The 17,364-nt window shown below is 37.4% G+C and overlaps 2 protein-coding genes across 5 annotated transcripts; one reads left to right on the top strand and one right to left on the bottom strand.

Annotated features, from left to right (window-relative positions):
- Positions 1-310: 310 nt before the first annotated feature.
- alg3 (ALG3 alpha-1,3- mannosyltransferase) lies at positions 311-11,694 on the bottom strand. 2 transcript variants are annotated; one of them, XM_048162781.1, is made up of 10 exons: positions 11,464-11,481; positions 11,117-11,210; positions 10,948-11,047; positions 7,197-7,344; positions 5,779-5,939; positions 3,675-3,795; positions 3,360-3,565; positions 2,923-2,999; positions 2,642-2,786; positions 311-1,752 (listed from the first exon to the last, which is right to left on the bottom strand). In XM_048162781.1, exons 2-10 carry the CDS (start codon positions 11,121-11,123, stop codon positions 1,584-1,586), a joined length of 1,134 nt encoding a protein of 377 aa, XP_048018738.1. In that variant the 5' UTR covers positions 11,124-11,210; positions 11,464-11,481; the 3' UTR covers positions 311-1,583. The 2 variants fall into 2 exon arrangements, with proteins under 2 accessions (XP_048018738.1, XP_048018737.1); XM_048162780.1 differs by lacking the exon at positions 11,117-11,210 and having other exon boundaries at positions 11,464-11,694.
- Positions 11,695-11,973: 279 nt separating this feature from the next.
- mul1a (mitochondrial E3 ubiquitin protein ligase 1a) lies at positions 11,974-17,012 on the top strand. Of its 3 annotated transcripts, none has more exons than XM_048162782.1 (5): positions 11,974-12,107; positions 12,728-12,880; positions 13,076-13,163; positions 13,275-13,395; positions 15,858-17,012. In XM_048162782.1, the coding sequence occupies exons 2-5, from the start codon at positions 12,764-12,766 to the stop codon at positions 16,561-16,563; spliced, it is 1,032 nt and encodes a 343-aa protein (XP_048018739.1). In that variant the 5' UTR covers positions 11,974-12,107; positions 12,728-12,763; the 3' UTR covers positions 16,564-17,012. The 3 variants fall into 3 exon arrangements, with proteins under 3 accessions (XP_048018739.1, XP_048018740.1, XP_048018741.1); XM_048162783.1 differs by having other exon boundaries at positions 11,988-12,107; positions 12,731-12,880; XM_048162784.1 differs by having other exon boundaries at positions 12,017-12,094.
- Positions 17,013-17,364: the final 352 nt, after the last annotated feature.

Below are 17,364 nucleotides of genomic sequence, written 5' to 3'. Positions count from 1 at the left end.
TAATTAATCTATTTTTTGTTAAGTTTTAGACTAAACTGGACAATTTTAAACCATCTTTTTTCTTGCAATGACTGATTCTATCACTATTACAGTTTTGGAGCTGTTAACCATAGAAACAGTGTAAAAACTTGTAAAGCTTGCTTTTAGCCTCCTTGAGATATTTTGGATTTAAGCATTTAGTTCTTCTAAACTTTGCATAAAAGCAAGAGTTTTCAGGTAACGCCACATAAACAATGTGCAAACCATGGGGCTATATTCATGTGCAAAAAATAAAAATAATAACTGTGGTAGTAGATTAGAGATACATGAATGTTATGAAATTATGACTTTTTATTTTCTATCACTTACAAATCTATACAATAAAATGCTCTGAATGATTCCAAATGATGCTTCTTCAGGTTTTAAGATAATACTATTTCAAACAGTAAGGGCTTGATTCCTTCACTGTACATTCAACCTGGTTTCGGCCAGACTTTTGTAGCTGTGAGCCTGGAAATGGAATAATATCATAGACGACAGTTGCATTGTGAATAGCGAGTACACTTTGGATTAAGCAAATGCATATCATGCAAAAAGAAAATAAAAAACTCTTCATTACAGAAAAATTAAAATCACCCTAAATGTGAAGCATTTCAGCCCTCCATCTAACTCTTCACTCTAGAAAAGGAAAAACCATAAAGAACACAACATAATGAAAAAGACCCAAAGACAGTAAACAAACACAGGCACTACTGGAGGTTTATGGTTGCCTTAAACTAAAAAAAGACATGGAAAAGCAGATCTATGCTGTTCCTTTGTGCCCTATAAATGTAACTAGTGGATGCAATCCTGTTGAGCTTATAGTCACAACCCTGCATGGCTGGAAAACAGTTAAAGGGATAGTTCACAAAAATGAAACTTGTGTCATCATTTACTCACCCTCATGTGGTTCCAAACCTGATGACTTGATTTCTTCTGCAGAACACAAAATAATGTATTTTGAGAGTTTTTGTCCATACAATGTAAACCAATGGACCCAAAGTAGTTTGGTTCCCTATATCATTTCTGTACATGCATACAGGTTGTGGAACGACATGAGGCTGAGTAAATAACACATTTTTCATTTTTTGGGTGAACTATCCCTTTAAATTGAAACAAATCCCTGAATAGCTTTGAATAAAGACAGAATTATGAATGAAATTAAATGTCACAGTTGAAATGCAGAGACATTTCGTCATATATGTATACATCAACTGCATTGATATGCTGCATAAAAAAAAATGTTTTTTTTAAATGTCCTTCCAATAAAAAGCCACACAACATTCACATTTCCCACTCCAACATCCCAGACTGAGCATTACATTAGTCCTTAAGAATCCTGAGAAGCATTGTAAACTCTCTGTATCCCCATATATTAACTTCACACTACCTCCATTAAAAAAAAAAAAACCTTGATTCGATTTGAGCATCATACTCAGGGCACAGGTCCCTGGCCACCCATTTGTCACTCCGGTACAGGAGCTTGTAGACAGGTGCTGGACCACAGGCAGGAGCTGGAGGCCAGAGATCGTCCCACACAGCGAGCGTCCCGGTCAGGCCAAGGTTCAGTGGCGTTTAGCCTTGTTCTCTGACCTCTGAGAAGGAAGAGCTGGGGTTGGATTGAGCCACAAACAGAGCAGGATGATGAGATGGCAGACGTGCAGTGATAGAGAGCTGTAGTTGGTGGACGGATACGTGTTCCAGGACAGCTCTATCAGACCCAGAATCAACACCCTAAAAGAGAGTAAAACATACAGGGATGATGGGGGCGGGGGAAGTTGTGATGATAAATTTGTCCTAATCAACTATAATTATTTTTGTGTGACAAAGTTTGATAACATTTTACAATAAGGTTCTGTGTGTTAACATTAGTTATAGCATTAGGTATTATGAACTAACAAATGAAAAAAATTGTTAAAGGAACACTCCACTTTTTTTGAAAACAGGCTCATTTTCCAACTCCCCTAGAGTTAAACAGTTGAATTTTACCGTTTTCGAATCCATTCAGCCGATCTCTGTGTCTGGCGGTACCACTTTTAGCATAGCTTAGCATAGTTCATTGAATCTGATTAGACCGTTAGCATCTTGCTCAAAAATGACCAAAGAGTTTCGATATTGTCGGTCTTAGTACACCATGTAACTACAGAAGAGTCAAGTTTTAAATAGGAAAAATATCGAAACTCTTGGGTCATTTTTGAGCGAGATGCTAACAGTCTAATCAGATTCAATGAACTATGCTAAGCTATGCTAAAAGTGGTTCCGCTAGACCCGGAGATCGGCTGAATGAATTCAAAAATGGTAAAATTCAACTGTTTAACTCTAGGGGAGTTGGAAAATTAGCCTATTATCAAAAAAAGTGGAGTGTTCCTTTAAAATGTGAATTTCTACATATACTAATAATTTAAATTAACACTTGTTGAGGTATTATAAACAAACACCAGAATAATAGTATATTTACAAATACATATTAACCTAGATTAGTTAATGCTGTAAGATTTTTAATTCATGATACCTAATCTATTGATAAACACATGCATACATATACTGTATATACAAACACAACAAGAACAACTAAAAGTTATATGAGGAAAAAATAACACATAAGAACATATCTGTGCTGTACCTGAGAAGGTGGGCAAGCTTCTTGACTCCTCCACTCCACAGCAGGAAGGGGAGCGTATGGAAGTACCAGACATAAAACTGATAATGCAGAGATCTACTGAAGCACATGCCGATAAAGTTAGAGGTGAACAGAACCAGAACTGTCTGTATGATCTGGGTTAAGGATCTGTTTTCATCTAATCAACTAGGACTAATAATGCAAGTCTCAGGCATACCTGGGATACTTAAAACACTTAATCCAATCAATAATATGTTTGATTTAATCAACCATAAAAAGGATATGATCAGCATTGAGCTTCTGTACAGTCTCTTTTCTCTCAGATGGATCTTTTAGAATAGACCAAATACTGTTCCCAGACCTGTAATAAACAATTTTTTAAATGATGCAGTCAGTTACCAAACTATATTCCCAGACCTGTATGCCTTATTATTGACCATAGATTTCTTTCTTCTGCTGAACACAAAAGAAGATATTTTGAAGAATATGGGTAACCAAACAGTTGATGAGCCTCAATGACTTGCCTCAATGACTTGCTAAAAACTATGGAAGTCAATGGGGTCCATCAACTGTTTGGTAACTGACATTCTTCAAAATATCTTCTTGTGTGTTCAGCAGAAGAAAGAAATTCATACAGGTTTGGAACAACAGAATTTTTATTTTTATGTGAACTATCCCTTTAAGGGCCACCTAATGTAAAGTGTGACCTTGATTTTTGTACCTCTTCCATCTCTTCAGTGCGAACAGAAGCAATGTGGTAATATGAGCCAGAAGCAGCGCTAGGTGGAAGTATCGACACAAAAACACATCCTCAGGAAGAAAACGCCAGTTCACCGTCCACTTAAACAGAAACTGCCTGCCCAGGTCAAATGCCCGGCTAACATACCCGACAGGGTTCACTAAGAGGAACGGCAGTCCCAGTAACAGCTGTTAGAAAGGGAGAAAAACAGAGTGGTACATGAAAAGTTAGTGTAAAATGGCAAAAAGACAGTCGAATCACTTAATATGTGAATGTGTTTATTTATGTATTTCTAACCTGAATGACAGCACAAAGAGTGAGTTTGGGTAAAGTTTTCCATAGACCGAACTCACACAAGAGGAGGAAGAGGAGACCAGGAGCGAAGAGCAGAACGTTCATCTTCACAGACACAGCTAAACTGTCCATAGCACAGAGAAATATTTACTTTAAATGTATACACACAGCTGATATGACCAGTCATTTATCAAACAATAATTATTCTTATGTTATGTAGTTTTGGAGTGATCATTTTGTTTTGGAGATCTCCTACAATGGGTTTACATGCATCCAAGCTCAAAAAATACTGAAATTTTCTCATTATGTACATTGTAGCATCATAGCTTTTCTTGCAGTGTTTGAAACGGTTTGATGAAGGATTCAGTCTCTCTAAACCCCTCCTTTCCGAGAGCATACTCTGCTCTGATTGGTCAGATGGCCCAGTCTGTTGTGATTACAACTCACATTACGTTATCTGAATTTAGGCTCCATAGGCTTCCTCGCTATGTAAACATAGTGAAAGAAACAGTAATGATGGCGTCGGTTTAACAGAGCCCTTATCCTTTGAACGTGCATGCAAAGTGCTTTCACAGCACAGAAAACAGTCAACAACACAAACCAAACTCTTCCAGGCCTCACCTACAACTACAGAGTTTGAGGGCAGGTAAAAGTAGACATTGTTTGATGAAGACCATAGGCTGCAGATTTGTTACAAACCTACGTAGGTTCATGCAGGTAGAAAGACTGGAATTACTGACGACTCATTTTAGGCAGTTCAGAATCTGTTCTTTCTTTGGGAGAAAATAACTCCATTTATCATGCACTTTGATCTTTGAAACTTTGCAGACATTTTGCATTCTCAAACAGCTATATTAGTAGTATCTGCAAAAGCAGAAGAGGGGCACTTTAACTCTTTCCCCGTGATTGACAGAAATTTCCGGCAATCCATGTTTTCACTGTTATACGGTAGGGGGTGTGATTTAAAGCAGAGGGTTGGTTCTTTCCTTTGATATACTGTATATACAGATATTCATACATCAAAATATTCTGGGGGCCATGAAATTTTTGTAAAAATTATCAAAAATGCTGGTGGTGAATGAAAAAAAACCCCCAAAACACTGGCAGGGGAACAGTTAAAAAAAAGTCTGATATTCTCCAATAAAGTTTAATTCATATAGCCATCCATCCTTAAAGGTGCCCTAGAATTAAAAATTGAATTTATCTTGGCATAGTTAAATAACAAGTTCAGTACATGGAAATGACATACAGTGAGTCTCAAACTCCATTGTTTCCTCCTTCTTGTGTAAATTTCATTTGTTTAAAAGACCTCCAAAGAACAGGCGAATCTCAACATAACACCGACTGTTACGTAACAGTCAGGATCATTAATATGTACGCCCCCAATATTTGCATATGCCAGCCCATGTTCCAGGCATTAGACAAGGGCAGCCAGTATTAACATCTGGATCTGTGCACAGCTGAATCATCAGACTAGGTAAGCAAGCAAGGACAACAGCGAAAAATGGCAGATGGAGCAATAATAACTGACATGATCCATGATCCATTGTAAATTGTCTTTCTAAATGTTTCGTTTTATATAATATTATATTATATAATATTTTCATTTTTAAACACCTGCAGTCTGTATAATGCATAAACACAACTTCATTCTTTATAAATCTCTCCAACAGTGTGTAATGTTAGCTTTAGCCACGGAGCACTATCACACTCGTTCAGAATCAAATGGAAACATCCAAATAAATACCATACTTACGCGATTAGACATGCTGCATGACGAACACCATTTAAAGATCCATTTTGAGGGTTATATTAGCTGTGTGAACTTTATGCTGTTTATGCTGTTTAAGGCAAGCCCGAGCTCCGTGGGCGGACAGCGTGAGGAATTAAAGGGGTCGCAGCCTGAATCGGTGCATAGTTAATGATGCCCCAAAATAGGCAGTTAAAAAAATGTATTAAAAAAATCTATGGGGTATTTTGAGCTGAAACTTCACAGACACATTCAGGGGACACCTTAGACTTATATTACATCTTGTAAAAAAACGTTAATCTCTCCCTCTCTTCCATCAATCTACGTATGTAGAATGAAGATGTTGTTTCTACTTGCCTGTAAAGGGCACATCCTAGAGTCCAGCGGCCATCCAGGAAGAGATTAATGGCTCCAAATAACAGCATCATGGCCACCGGATCATTAAAGAGACGCAAGACGAAGATAGAGTGAATGCGATACGAAGCACAGCAGACGAAGAAGAACACATATGGAGGAACCTAGAAAAGAATAAATGAACAAGCACTTAATAAAATCAGAACAATGAAAACAATCTTCTGTAAATATCCAAAAACCCATAATGGACCCTTGTCACAGACTGTGATGATGCGTTTTAATGATCATCTGCATTTTAAATCTTGCAGTGTTTTTATTTTTTCATTTAAAAAAAAAAAGGATCTACATTCATAACACTATACTTTGTATTTTATTACCTTTGCATCAAACTACAAAAAACTAGTTAACGCTGCAGTGAGGGTGTTTCTAATACAAAAGTTTTACAATTTTTAAAAAGAGGAAAAAATTTTGAAATTTGTGAAAACACTGTTGTTATTTTTTTGTTGAGGAACACAAAAAAATATATTTAATGTAGTCTCTCATTCACCACTATAAAAGTTTTCCCAACTATGATAACTTCCACTTCTGAGAAAACCGGAAATGTGAAAAGGGTCAATAAAACCAGAAATCAGTAATGTATGGAAATATTAGTAAGGTTTTTGTCATAAGTAGTAATGAATAGTTGCTTATGCTTGAATTCAGAGGTTTATGTCATGCAAAAGTTGTTTAGTTTAGTTTAGATGGTGTTGGATATACAGATCATAGAATTAATACAGGTTGTAGAATTAATGTACACTGTATTTAATTTATACACTATTTATTTATAAATTGTTTTAACAAAATGAATTTTGAATTAATTGCAACCTATATATATATATATATATATATATATATATATATATATATATATATATATATATATATATATATATATATATATATATATATATATATATATATCTTGATTTTTTAAAATTTATATTTATATGACAAAGCTGAATTTTCAGCATCATTACTCCAGTCTTCAGTGTCACATGATCCTTCAGAAATCATTCTAATATGCTGATTTGGTGCTCAAGAAACATTTATTTTCATCAATGTTGAAAACATTTGTGCTAAATTGTTTTAGGATTCTTTGATGAATAGAAGATTTTTTTGCATTTATTTTAAACTGATTTTTTTCTGTCACTTTTGAGCAACTGAATGCATCCTTGCAGAATAAAATTACTAATTTCTTTCAAACCAGAAATCTTACGGACCCCAAACATCTGAACGGTAGTATGTACACTTCAAATTCTCTGTGAAAAGATCCCATCCATTCTTGGGTTAAAAAAAAAAAAAAAAAAAGAAAAAAAAAAAAAGATGACTGAACAGAATTATGTATAATGGTAAATTGGATTTGTATAATATGGGGTTCTTACCTTTTTGGTGCGATGGTAAATGCGGAACACAAGAAGGAGAGTGATGAGGTAGAACACAGCAAACACATACTGACCCAAACGAATATTCTGTCCATGATCGGTAAGATAATACAGCCCTGTGAATATATACACAAAACCAGCTGGATACCTGAAACACAAACAGATACAATCCAGCAAATAATCAGTGGCCAGGTTTTCAATATGTCATTCTCAGAGGTGTACAAGAACACAAGTAAACTACTGGACATCTAAAGGCTGGAACACACTACATGACTTTTGACCCGATTTGCAGTCTGGAGGAGCTGATGCTAGTTCCAGTCTGCAGATTTTGGTCAGTCAGAGTTGACAGATTTTGCAGAAAATTGTGTAGTATATGATAGGCACAGACACCACTCAGAAGATATCAAACATGTTTAATATTTTGAGCTGATTTTAGAACACGTAGTTGTTTTTATTTGTCACGCATCTCCTAGCTACAAGGCGCATGTTTTTGTATGAATTTATTGTGTTCCAAACGACTTGGAAAGTCTGGTAGTGTGTAATGAGGCTTGCTCGGGTGGGTGGGTTGCTTCAACCCACGGACTAAAAAAAGCAAAAACAGCAGCAACAGTGTAAAACTAGCCCAATTCCACAGGAAAACCATGGGCTTGGCAACACTGTGTGTAATTCTCAGTCATTTAGTGTATGATGAGCTTTTTTTCTCTGTAAACATTTAAAGTTGGCACGTGTATAATAAGTTGTGTAGTGTATTAGAGTCTCATTAATGCCATTCTGAACATATGCAGATTTTGTGGAACTCGGCATATTACTATATTCTTATCCATAGCAGAAACAGGTTAGTTTACCCAAATTTCTGTCATTTATTACTCACCCTCATGTCATTTCACACCCGTAAGACCTTCATTCATCTTCGAAACACAAATTGTGATATTTTTGATGAAATCCAAGAGGTATTCTCATCCATAGACCGAAATATAACCGATACTTTCAAGGTCCAGAAAGGTACTGAAGACATTGTTAAAAAAGTCAACGTGACTACAGTGGTTCAACGTTAATTTTATGAAGTGACGAGAATACTTTTTGTGCGCAAAAAAAAAAATTAACGACATATTCAACAATATCTTCTCTTCTGTGTCATTCTCATACGCTGTTTACGTCCAGCGCTTCCAGGTTCTATGTCAAAACAGCGACTCATTATTAGCCGGCTCCTGCGTCAGCATCACACGCATGCGTCGTGCTGCTCATGTGATCAGCTTTGGCCAATACTGAGCCGGCATTCAGACGTAAACACGGAAGACTTCACTGTGCTTACTGCAGCAACTACATAAGGATAATGACACAGAAGGGAAGAGATTGTTAAATAAAGTAATTATTTTTGTTTTGAGAAATGTATTCTCGTCGTCGCTTCATACAATTAAGGTTGAAACACTGTAGTCACGTCGACTGTCTTGATGTTTTTACTACTTTTCTGGAACTTGAAAGTGGTGATTATACTGTCTATGGATAGGATCGGATTTCATCAAAAATATCTTAATTTGTATTCTGAAGAGGAATGAAGGTCTTACGGGTGTGAAACGACATGAGGGTGTGTACTTAAAGGTGCACTATGTAATATTTTCTGTCTGCTAGAGGTCGCTAGAGGTCTATACAAAACAAAGGCGTAGCTTGATGACACCAAGTTTAAGCGTGGAATCTTGGGACATGTGGTCTTCACCTCAACGGTCGGTGGAAAAGAATAGGGATAGGATTTGTTCACAAATCATGTTCATGGATGCGATTATTAACATTACTATAGTATGAAGCAGAGCAGGACCGAGTGTTGTGAGAGCTGAACTAGGCTGCTGGAGCGATTGCGCAACACACGCCTCAGGAGCAGCGGGACTTTTATTATGACACAGTCACCGGCGCCGCTTCCGCTTTTCCGGTCATGAGTATGAGGTAACGCAGCTCTGTTTATCATATTAGATACATTTGAGTGTGTTGAAAATTATGTCATAACGTTACTCTGTGCGTTCGCTCGGTGGCTGCTGTGAGACACTGTTGTGAGACACTAAGATAGATCGATATTAGAATATCATATTAAATGCTGGATGGCTTGTGTTGATAAATGGCATGCAATCAATTTTAAAACGTATTGTATGATGGAGAAAATACTGTATTACTGTTAATAAAAATAAAGCTGCATCTGATTATGCTATGTTAGCTACTTGACAAAATAGAGTTTTTCTCTGAGGCTTGGTAACACATGGTACTCGCAAAAAAATCAAGAAAATTAGACTAAAGACTAAACATGTTGAGCTATATAACAATAATTAGATTTCTGTCTATAAATATATCAAAACAGTTGTCCCCTTGTCTATTAAAACAGGTAAATATTAAAGCGTCTTTGGTGTTTCCATGGTTTCTACAAAATAAAACCGGAAACCGAGGGTAACGCGGGTATGATGCAATTGACAGGCGACTCCTCACACATCCTGGAGCCTTGGTTAAAATTGCAATTTTCTCATGATTTACAAATAGTTGGAAACATTTGGGATATTGTAAGTACTCAAGTGAACAAAATATATAGCACTGGCCTAGTGGTTTTTGTATATTTTACTGCAAAATTCTTACATATTGCACCTTTAAAGGTGCCATATGGAAAATTGAATTTACCTTGGCATAGTTAAATAACAAGAGTTCAGTACATGGAAATGACATACAGTGAGTCTCAAACACCATTGTTTCCTCCTTCTTATGTAAATCTCATTTGTTTAAAAGACCTCCGAAGAACAGGCGAATCTCAACATAACACCGACTGTTACGTAACAGTCGGGATCATTAATATGTACGCCCCCAATATTTGCATATGCCAGCTCATGTTCAAGGCATTAGACAAGGGCAGGCAGTATTAACGTCTGGATCTGTGCATAGCAGAATCATCAGACTAGGTAAGCAAGCAAGAACAATAGCGAAAAATGGCAGATGGATCAATAATAACTGACATGATCCATGATAACATGATTTTTAGTGATATTTGTAAATTGCCTTTCTAAATGTTTCGTTAGCATGTTGCTAATGTACTGTTAAATGTGCTTAAAGTTACCATCGTATCTTACTGTATTCACGGAGACAATAGCCGTCGCTATTTTCATTTTTAAACAGTCTGTATAATGCACAAACACAACTTCATTCGTTATAAATCTCTCTAACAGTGTGTAATGTTAGCTTTAGCCACAGAGCACAGCCTCAAACTCATTCAGAATCAAATATAAACATCCAAATAAATACTATACTCACATGATCCGATGTATGCATGCAGCATGCATGACGAACACTTTGTAAAGATCCATTTTGAGGGTTATATTAGCTGTGTGAACTTTGTTTATGCTGTTTAAGGCAGTCACGAGCTCGGGGGCGGGGAGCGCAAGCATTTAAAGGGGCAGCAGCCTGAATCGGCGCATTTTTAATTATGCCCCAAAATAGGCAGTTAAAAAAATTTATTAAAACAAATCTATGGGGTATTTTGAGCTGAAACTTAAGACACATTCAGGGGACACCTTAGACTTATATTACATATTGTGAAAAAACGTTCTAGGGCTCCTTTAATGACAGAATTTTCATTTTTGAGTGAACTAACTCTTTACAAGGGGCAGGTACAACGGGTATGTATTAAATATCTAGCATGTATACATTACATATGCCTGCTTTTTAAGTAAATATTTTTCCAACTCTAATGGTATACTATATATGCATTCATGTTGATACTTACACCAGCGGCCCCGTGTCGCCCTTCAGCTGTGTGTAGTCATATGTGCCGTTAATAACTCCCTCCACCTCATCCATGTACGCCTTCCAGTCAATCTCTGTATCTACACACACAACATTTACAGCATTAGACAGAGGAATCAAGATGGCACTTGTCTTTTAATCGGCATCACCTTGCATAGTGCGACTCAGTGTCGGGTTGTCATTTTGGCTTTATGGTGCGCGTGACTGACAGTGACACGAGCAGTGCGTCTCTGCACGCGTTCCCTTCCGACCACAGATAAAGAACACAGATTTAATACAGTTTATATTGGAAAGTAGATGTAACCCTTCAGTCTATAAGAAATAAATGAATAAACAACTACATTAACAGCGTGCACTAGTACAGTATCCTATTTGAATAGAGATCAAGCAGTATAGAATGATGCTCTGTTTCTTTAGTCTGCAGTTCCCATAATAAATTGTTGACTTTTATAATTATTCAAGGATCATGTCAGTGATTGATTTCTAGTGCACTTACATGCAACTCTCTGGATCACCCATATGTTAATCACAATTTCCAGGAACCAAAGGACTGCCGTGACCAAGAACGTGTACTCTGCTTTGAACAACACCATGTGTTTGTCCTGCCATATGGAGGAAAGTGTTTTTTGTAATCTTGATGGTAGAGTTGCTGGTTTTTTCTTTCCTGCTGCCATGTTGGTGAAGTCAGCAATTTCGATCACAAACGCGTGTCGAAATCGGAAACACTAAAATGTAAATTAAAAGTCCCTAAGGCAAAAAATGCCATTGAAAAAAGACAGATTTTTCTTTTATGACTGAAAATACGTTTGAAACGTTGTTACTATTTATTTGTTTATTTAACGTATTTATGTGTATACAAATATGTTTATTTAAACTTATTTTTTAAAATTCTGTTCGTTTAAAATGTTTAATTGACTTTTTAATAATAATTATATTAAAGGAAATCCTGCAGAGAACAAACTGAATAACAACAAGCTTACAGTTATCACATAAAGTATACTTAAAATGTGTTTGGCTGCATAAAGTTGTGTCACCAGATTCAGTCAGGCAAACGTCACAGCTACCCACGTTGACGTACCACGTGACCCAAACAACATCGTTTCCGGTATTGCATTGAGGAGGATTGTGTGAGTGTTAAAGGTGATTTTCTGCTCCTTACTCATGCGATTTTCATTTCTGTTGTTTTAGACAGAACTTTAATATTTATTTATGAGTGTGTACATTCGTAATAGCAGTCAAAGCATTAGGTTGAAACCTTTAAAGGTCATATATGGGTCACATTTCATTTTGACAGCCGACAAATGATTCACCTTGTTTGGAGAACTGTTGTTATTGTTATGTATACATTATTGTGGAGGTGTTGGTAGTGTGTTTATGTCAGTTTTCCTTAAATCGACTATAAAACACCCCAAAATCCCACGGACTTGCATTGTCGGAATGTTTAAAAGGGGCAACTGTCAATTCTAATTTAACATACACATACATGCTCTTTTAAGTTGCTCTCTCTTTCTTTTATTATTGCCTTTTTATAAAAAATCCATCCATCCATGACAGCCAGAACACCCTGTCAACACCTCAAAACCTCCAGAAAACCTAGCAATTCCTCAGAAATAGTAACAACAGCCTAGCAACACCCTGTAATCAGAAAAAATGCAAATGAAATAGTGTAGTGAAAATGAATGCTGAATTAAATCCTCATAATTTTTCATGATTCATCCTGATCCTTACATCTGTTCATTATTATTTGAATCTGTGTTCAGTAGTCTAGAGAAGAGGAAGAGGGGGTGAGGTGGAAGATGGAGGATTTCCCCATCCGGACACTGGAGATTGTGTGTTTGGGTTCAAGTGTGGCTCTCTCTGGTCTGTTTTATTACATCTACAGGAAGAAACGCAAAACTGTGGACAAGCTTAACGTGAGTAACAGTGCAAAAATGACAACTTAGACAGCTTTATAGCTCAAACTGTTGCCTTTTTCTTTTCTTTTTTCTTTTTTAAGTGTCTGCTACAGGAAAGGAAAGTGTAGGAGAATTAGAGAAACAATTTTTTGTTCCTGATTGATTGTAAAAAAAAAAAAAGAAAAAAAGAAACTAATTTGTTTTTGATGTTAGGAAGCTCCACTACTGCCACTGGATGAGAAGTTGACAGATCTTTTAAATGCCTCACCGGGGAAATGTCTGCAGTATGTGGTCATCGAGGGTAACCTATATTTTCCACCGTATAGCATCTCAGCTGATCTGTAGAATATAACTCGTTCTCTCTTTCACTTCCACTGCCACTGATTTGCTTTCTGTCTTTCTTTCTCTGTAGGTACAGTTCAGCCTGTAGGGGAACCATTAAGGAGTCAGTTTCAGGAAAGCAGTGTTGGTGTCATCCAGAAACTGGTCCTCCGTGAACACAAGCTTGTGTGGAACAGTTTAGCACGCACCTGGTAAAACCTGCTCCCTTGCTGTTCCATATATATTACTGTTCAAAAGTTAGGGGTCAGTAAGATTTTAGATTCATCTTTTGTAAAAAAAAAAAAAAAAAATGTATTCAGTAAGGATGCATTAAAGGTGGGGTAAGCCATATTTCATAAATGCTGTTGGACATGGTTGATATTTGAAATCAACCCAAACAACCACACCCCTGTCTTCATTGCTCCGCCTCCAAAACTCACCCTCCAATCCTAACCACCCTGCTGCTCGCTGCTGGCAGGCGAGTGCACTAACAATGATGCTAAACACCGCATTCTCTAGCTGTCGTCAGTGCACGGTGGTTTACCTGCACAACTCTCACAAACTGGCCTCTTTTACACATGTAATGCAAGAGTGGATGTCTTGTTTATCACAGTTGACATGCAACAAAATAATGCTCCGCAAAAAATAATACGCAGATTATGAACGAACGACAAGGAAGCACAAAAAATGAACGTACAGTACACAAGAGTAAATACAAACAAGAGTTTGTTGTTAGTTGCCAACAGCACAGCAGCTCCAGACAATCAATGACGTTCAAACCCAGTGTTACTCACATGTGAAGTGGAATCAAAGCAGCCTCTGTATCAGTTATCAGATTTTCCCGCTTAGCTCTCTCCAGCACTGGAAAGCTTTTCTAATATTAAAGGGTTAGTTCACCCAAAAATGAAAATTCTGTCATTTATTACTCACCCTCATGCCGTTCCAAACCCGTAAGACCTTCGTTAATCTTCAGAACACAAATTAAGATATTTTAGTTGAAATCCAATAGCTCCGTGAGGCCTCCATAGGGAGCAATGACATTTCCTCTCTCAAGATCCTTAAAGGTACTAAAACATATTTAAATCGGTTCATGTAAGTACAGTGGTTCAATATTCATACTATAAAACGACGAGAATATTTTTGGAGCGCCAAAAAAACAAAATAACGACTTATTTAGTGATGGCCGATTTCAAAACACTGCTTCAGGAAGCATCGGAGCATAAATGAATCAGTGTGTCGAATCATGATTCAGATCGTGTGTCAAACTGCCAATGGCTGAAATCATGTGACTTTGGTGCTTCGAACAGCAGATTCGAAACACTGATTCATCTGTGCTCCGATGCTTCCTGAAGCAGTGTTTTAAAATCGGCCATCACTAAATAAGTCGTTTTTTTGTTTTTTTGGCGCTCCAAAAATATTCTTGTCACTTTATAATATTAATATTGAACCACTGTACTCACATGAACCGATTTAAATATGTTTTTAGTACCTTTATGGATCTTGAGAGAGGAAGTGTCCATTGCTCCCTATGGAGGCCTCACGGAGGCATCGGATTTCAACTAAAATATCTTAATTTGTGTTCTGAAGATTAACGAAGGTCTTACGGGTGTGGAACGGCATGAGGGTAAGTAATAAATGACAGAATTTTCATTTTTGGGTGAACTAACCCTTTAACGCGGGTCCTAAAGATCTTGCCCAATCATAAACCTTCATTCCAGTGATATTCTTTTGAGTCTCCTCTCTCTTTTTGCAGTCTTTCTTCAAATCTCTCTCTTGCTCATTCTCTCTCGTCGACCGTCATACGCCCCCTAATGCTGACTGGCTACAGGTTTGTTGTTGGTGTCGGTCCAACTAACTTCCAAACAGTGTTTTCGAAATATGGCTTTACCAACCTTTAAATTTATCAAAAGTGACAGTAAAGACATGTATAATGTTAACAAAAATTCTGTTCTTCTTTTCACAAAAAATTACGCAGCACATTTGTTTTTGACCATTTATAATAAAAAATATTGTAAAAAAAAAAAAAAAAAAAAATTTTGAGCACCAAATCATCATATTAGATTGATTTCTGAAGGATCATGTGACACTGAAGACTGGAGTAATGATGCAGAAAATTTAGCTTTGCATAACAGGAATAAATTACATTTTAAAATATATTCAAATTAGGGCTGTCGATTTAATGCTTCTGCGTTTTAATGATTTAATGGCTCATTCATGAATCAGCTATTTGAAGGAATTAATTACTCAATGACTTACTCATTTAGACATTTACCGCCACCTGCTGGCCGTTATTTTTTTTCTAAAGCTACTTTTTGTAATGTCTGATGCTTTATTCATTTAACACAATAATGACTTTATCTTTTGGGGGTAATTTCTCTGCCAAATTTGATGTGCAATTAATTAGATTAATTAATCACCACATTGTGTAATGAATTAGATTAAAAATTTTGATCTCTTGGCAGCCCTAATTCAAATAGAAAACAGTTATTTTAAATTAAATTAATATTTCACAATATTACAGTTTTACTGTATGTTTGATCAAATAAATACAGCCTTGGTGAGCATAAGAGACTTCTTTCAAAAACATTACCGACCCCAAACTTATGAACGACAGAGTGTATACATCAGTCTAACATAGCAATTCTCAAACACAAATCTCATTCACATCCTTCAGGACAGACAGCGAGCGTTTGCTTCATCAGCGTGTGAATGCTGTGCCCTTTAACTTGCTGGGTGTGAACAAGGCGTTTGTGCGTGTGCTCTGCCCCCTGGAGGCCACGGGTCCCAATATGGAAGTCATCCACGAGAAGTTCCACCAGGCCAGCTACGGCTTCACGGACCTGATTGGCCAGTACCTGAGCGGAGAGAAGCCCAAAGGTCAACTTGAAACAGAGGAGATGCTGAAGGTGGGTGCATCCTTAACCGCAGTGGGCGAGCTTATCCTGGACACGGACCGCCTCCCTAAAATCCGCCCACCCACCGACGGCTCTGAGTATTTCTTGAGCACGGAGGACTTTGAGACCCTGCGGCTAGGGCAGGAAGGGCAGGCGGAGATGTGGAGGGTGCTGGCGTGTATTTTCGCATTTGCGGGTCTAGCTGCACTGATGTGGGTGGGACGCAGGTACTACCGGCAACTGAAGCTGCGCTGGGAGCAAGAGAACATGAGGAGGGAGTTTGAACTGATGGGAGAGGAGGAGGAGAACGGCGGGGATAATCTGGAGAACGCTTGCGTGATATGCCTGAGTAATCCACGAAGCTGCGTACTGCTGGAATGCGGACACGTGTGCTGCTGTTTCCGCTGCTATCAGGCCTTACCGCAACCCAACTGTCCCATCTGCAGACAGAACATCAAACGAGTCGTGCCTTTATACCAGGCCTGAGAGACTGATAAGATTCTTCAGTTCCTCTCATAAAACCAACTAATGCATTGAGCAAATAACTAAACATGGTTTAATGTTATACAAATGGACAGTCGTGCTGGATTTACATGTTGAAACAGCCTTAAACTTAAAAACACTGTTATACTGTGAACAGGAAATCTGTAGCGGAAGCAGCTGCACAGATTCCTGAGACGCACTTTAGTTTCACCATTTTAGTTTTCATATATTCCTGTTCTAGTTGATAAAATTGAAAGTCCAAGTTTCTCAGAGCTCTAAGATGTCATCGTTACACAGTTTGGGATGAAATAGCAGGTATTACTGAATATCCTGATAAGCAGATGTGTGTGTGAATGGAATATTTCTTTGACTTCATGTTTATTATTTTAGTGCATCCCATGTTTGGCACTTATCAAATGGTTAGTCTGTTTAAATAAATATAATGATTATTATTATTGTTTTGTTTTTTTTGGTTTTTATAAAAATAATAACTGCAGGTGGGCAGTGTTGGGGAAAGTTACGTTTAAAAGTAATGCATTACAATATTGCGTTACTCCCTAAAAAAGTAATTAATTGCGTTACTTAGTTACTTTTTATGAAAAGTAACGTTACATTACTTTTGTACATATTTACGCCTGTACAGTAGAGGGCGCAGCTCAAACTAACCTTCCAGCTGTGCTGCCATTCTGAATTAAAGAAGAATAGGATACAGGCAAAGCCACTGGAAGGCAAGCCTGCAAGGTTTAGCCAAAAAAGCGTAACGGCTAAAGCTAACGCTCCGCCCCCCGCGGTACGCAGGGAACG

The sequence above is a fragment of the Megalobrama amblycephala genome, linkage group LG17 (genome assembly GCF_018812025.1).
Source record: "Megalobrama amblycephala isolate DHTTF-2021 linkage group LG17, ASM1881202v1, whole genome shotgun sequence".
NCBI lineage: Eukaryota > Metazoa > Chordata > Actinopteri > Cypriniformes > Xenocyprididae > Megalobrama > Megalobrama amblycephala.
The sequence above is the reverse complement of the archived record's forward strand: the minus strand, read 5'-3'. Positions and strand labels throughout refer to the sequence as shown.

Coding starts and splice junctions, on each gene's coding strand:
- mul1a (XM_048162782.1), top strand. CDS start 12,764: ATGGAGGATTTCCCCATCCGGACACTGGAGATTGTGTGTTTGGGTTCA. Junction 12,881..13,075: donor AAACTGTGGACAAGCTTAAC/GTGAGTAACAGT, acceptor TTTTGATGTTAG/GAAGCTCCACTACTGCCACT. Junction 13,396..15,857: donor AACAGTTTAGCACGCACCTG/GTAAAACCTGCT, acceptor CACATCCTTCAG/GACAGACAGCGAGCGTTTGC.
- alg3 (XM_048162780.1), bottom strand. CDS start 11,641: ATGGCAGCAGGAAAGAAAAAACCAGCAACTCTACCATCAAGATTACAA. Junction 3,796..5,778: donor CTAGGATGTGCCCTTTACAG/GCAAGTAGAAAC, acceptor TGCTATGGACAG/TTTAGCTGTGTCTGTGAAGA. Junction 3,000..3,359: donor GCACTGAAGAGATGGAAGAG/GTACAAAAATCA, acceptor TGTTTATTACAG/GTCTGGGAACAGTATTTGGT.